The sequence below is a fragment of the Alosa pseudoharengus genome, unplaced genomic scaffold (genome assembly GCF_046254945.1).
Source record: "Alosa pseudoharengus isolate Yale_2024_CS ecotype anadromous, Long Island Sound unplaced genomic scaffold, YU_APseudo_1.1 YU_APseudo_1.1_scf_18, whole genome shotgun sequence".
Classification (NCBI taxonomy): domain Eukaryota; kingdom Metazoa; phylum Chordata; class Actinopteri; order Clupeiformes; family Clupeidae; genus Alosa; species Alosa pseudoharengus.
Genome location: NW_027468650.1, coordinates 2,243,003 through 2,246,706, shown reverse-complemented (window position 1 = coordinate 2,246,706; position 3,704 = coordinate 2,243,003). Strand labels below are relative to the sequence as shown.

At 43.5% G+C, this 3,704-nt stretch overlaps 1 protein-coding gene across 1 annotated transcript; it reads left to right on the top strand.

Moving 5' to 3' along the window:
• Positions 1-492: 492 nt before the first annotated feature.
• LOC143131561 (uncharacterized) lies at positions 493-3,270 on the top strand. Its single transcript, XM_076291201.1, has 6 exons — positions 493-740; positions 873-962; positions 1,126-1,368; positions 1,603-1,628; positions 1,737-1,873; positions 1,978-3,270. Exons 1-6 carry the CDS (start codon positions 531-533, stop codon positions 2,823-2,825), a joined length of 1,554 nt encoding a protein of 517 aa, XP_076147316.1. The 5' UTR covers positions 493-530; the 3' UTR covers positions 2,826-3,270.
• Positions 3,271-3,704: the final 434 nt, after the last annotated feature.

The window sequence follows — 3,704 nt, the reverse complement described above, 5'->3', positions numbered from 1 at the left end:
CATAACACTGAACAGGGCTGCTGGCCTGGTCCCAGAAATGTAAACAATTTATTGCACCTTCAGGTTAGAATTGTTCATATTATGCAACTACTCTCGAAATAGTAGAAGTTTTCGGTTTGGGTTTAAAAAAGTCCTGGTGTTATGTAATCCTACTGTAAATGTACAGTAACAGTAACAAAAGGCTTTTAAAAAAACAAAACAATTTATGTTACAACATGGCTATTCTTGTAAAACATGCCTAGGTGTTTCGGCATTACTGGCTTCAGAGCATGACAAAAGTCCATTCAGCGTTATGGAATTCTGACATTATATTTCCTTTGTGTCCATCTGTAGGTATTCCATGGAACTGATGTATTGCTGGGTGTGTATTAATGTCTTATGATTCGCTGCCAGTAAGTTGAATGTTATTCAGTGGGAGGATTTTTTTTACTGTAGGTGTGACATATAATAAAGTTGCTCATGAGCCCAGCTCGCTGACTGCCTGCTATCTGTCCTCCAGCCCAGGTGCTCTCTGCCTGCATACTGTAGATATGAGTTCTCTCTCTAGCGGCTCTCGGCGATCCTCGTCTGTGTCCCGTTTTTCGGTCACCTCATTTAAGCCCACAGGCTGCAGTCATGGGAAAGATGCGGTGGTGTTCTGTGACACCTGCTCCATGCCTCTGTGTGAGGAATGCTTGGTTGATGTGAACCATCGCAGCCACAAGTTTAAGACCATGGAAGAAGTATGCAAAGACAAAATAGTGAGTACAGATTTATTTGATTTGAATTTGTTTACTATTATATGTGTCGCCTATACTCAAGTCAGCACTATTATGAAGGAAATGTCCACTAGTTTGTTTAAGGCCATAGTCATTAACACTGTGCTTTTGCAGGAACAGATTGATAAGCAACTTGAAAAGTGTAAAGGCAACAGCCAGAATAACTCTCAGCAATTGGTGGAGAGTCAAGAAGAACAGCTTGAAGTAAGTGAATCCTCTTCATTTGAATTAGTTTTCTTTTAAGAAGAAATGCTCTAATTCATATTTGTACCTGCTTTTTAAACATTTTAAACAAAAAAAAAAAGTTCTGACCCATGAGTGTTGAAAAGCTTCACCATATTGTGTCTCTTACCTTCACCTCTCTCAGAGGGACTTCCAGCAGGTGCAGGACAGTTTTACTGAGCAATACAGAGAACTTGACGAGCTGCTGAATCACACCAAAGAACACGCCGTCACACTGTTGGAGGCCCAGCGGCAAGGACAGAAAAAGCCCCTCTATGTTCTGGCCGAGGAGGGGGACAGATACAAGACGCAGGCGGACAAGCTTCAGACGGACATAGCAGATTTGAAACAAAGGGTGTCGTCAGGAGCCGATTCTACTTGCATTCTGGTAAGAGTCAACAGCCCCAGCAAATATTTGAACCCAAAATATTCCTACTGATAACCAGAGTCTATCAATAGATGTTATTGTGTCTTGAATTCCATATAGTAGGCTACCAAAGACAGCTGGAGATTTGTGTCATTTATGTCATTGTACAATATTATTGGTGAAACAATATGTTGTTATTGAATAGGCAATGTTGTACTTACTTTGGTTTTCATTTCATTCTTTTTTACCTTGCAGCACGAAATTCAGGCACATCAAATGAGGTTTGTACAATTTGTATCCACTATAAGTAAAAAAATTACAATTAAGTCAAGTGGACACTTTTTAAGATGAAACTATTTTAATTGACTTCATATTTGTCAATATTTCAGTATTGACCTTATTGATGAATTCTACAAGAAGGTCAGCCGAATCAGCAAGTTTGACAAATCAAGGTTGGAGGCCCTGGAGAAATCCATCCAGCATATCGTTAAAAAAATCGTTGAAATCTTCCCTCGACCATGGGAATGTAAGAAGCACAATTACACACAGTACAGCCCAGCATGTCATGTAGTCATGTCTATAGTAATAGACTGTAATACTTGTATCTCTCTCTCTCTCTCTCTCTGTTAGTTTATGAGGACATCACCTTTAACCCTAATCCTGACAAAACAGACGAAAACCTGATGATATCTGATGACTATACGCAAGTCTGCCTTAGTCCCCACCGGTCATCACCTAAAGTGCCCTACCAGACTAAAGAAACCCCGTTCTGTGTCCTGGCCAAGCAGTCCTGGAAGAAGGGGCAACACTACTGGGAGGTGGACGTGGGGCACTGCCGCACCTGGGCAGTTGGAGTTGTGGAGCTGGCCAATGGCAGCCGGCCGCCATCACAGGCTGCGCTAATGCGCCTGGGACGCAACAAGAGGTCGTGGATGCTGGAGTCGGAGGACGGGGAGCTGACCGCGCTGCACAACGACAACCTGAGCATGGTGAAGCAACCTGAGCAGGAAGTGACACGCCTCGGGGTCTACCTGGACATGACCAAGAACAACGGCCAGCTGAGCTTCTACGATGTGGGCGGCGGCGCGGTCCTGCACACGTTCCGACTGCGCGTCAAGAAGAGCGTGTTACCCGCCTTCAGTCTGACCAGAGTGGACGGCCAGTTCCAGAGTCTGGTGCTCTGCAATCTGGGCCTCGAGCCTGAGAACGAGAACCAGAACGAGACTGAGAACGAGAACCAGAACGAGACTGAGAACGAGAACCAGAACGAGACTGAGAACGAGCCTGAGAACGAGAATGAGAACGAGAATCAGAACCAGAACCAGAACCAGTCAGAGGACTCAGGAGTCGACACGAGCTCGAGGCCAAGCTCTGCCATGTCAGGGGTGGAGATGAGCACAAGGCCAAGCTCTGCCATGTCAGGTGCAAATTCCTCTGACATATCGGGGTACTCTTCAGATTACAGTCCGAGGAGCTGAGTCTTCTGTGGAGTCTTCCCTGTAGTCTAGATCTGGATCCTGACCACCTCTCTGTAGTCTAGATCTGGATCCTGACCACCTCTCTGTAATCTAGGTCTGGATCCTGACCACCTCTCTGTAGTCTAGATCTGGATCCATAGACTGAATGTGGCAGGCTGCTTACATATTTCATATTCAGGCTGGAGTTTAAAGCACATAATGAATATTGCTTATCAATGTTTGACTTCACGCAAAGCACTTATTTCTTGCACAAGTTAAGGTTGTTTTGGATAAAAGCACATTCACTATTTAAACGATGGCGATAAATGGCCATTTATATTATCTGTGTTTGCATTTCCTATCTCATGTTATAGACTATTTACTTTTTATTGCACTATTGCAAAATGCACTTTGGTGTCCTTGTACCCTATAGCCTTAACCTGACATCTAATGAAAGGAGTCAAGATTTTGTAAAACATATTTATATGCACATGTTATTTATTTAATTGAACGTGTAATTCAAAATAAAATATTTATAAAAAAAACTAAATATGAAGTGAAATATTATATCATGGGGCACTAGCTATAGCAAACCTCACAGAACCCATTCATGTGCGTGACATTATCTGAATTGTTCTGATCAAGGGACACTGTTACACAAACTGAAACATTCATCTCAGGCACCTGCAGCAAAGTGCTTTCACTAACATAGTGCTATATGGTCTTTTAGGGCCCCCACCGTCAATGCCTGGAAGGCACTAGGGTTAGGCAAGGGTTAGGGTAGGCAAGGGTTAGGGTTAGTAGGGTTAGGGAAGGCAAGGGTTAGGGTTAGGGTTAGTAGGGTTAGGGTTAGGGTCGGTTAGGGTTAGGGTTAGTAGGGTTAGGGTTAGTAGGGTTAGG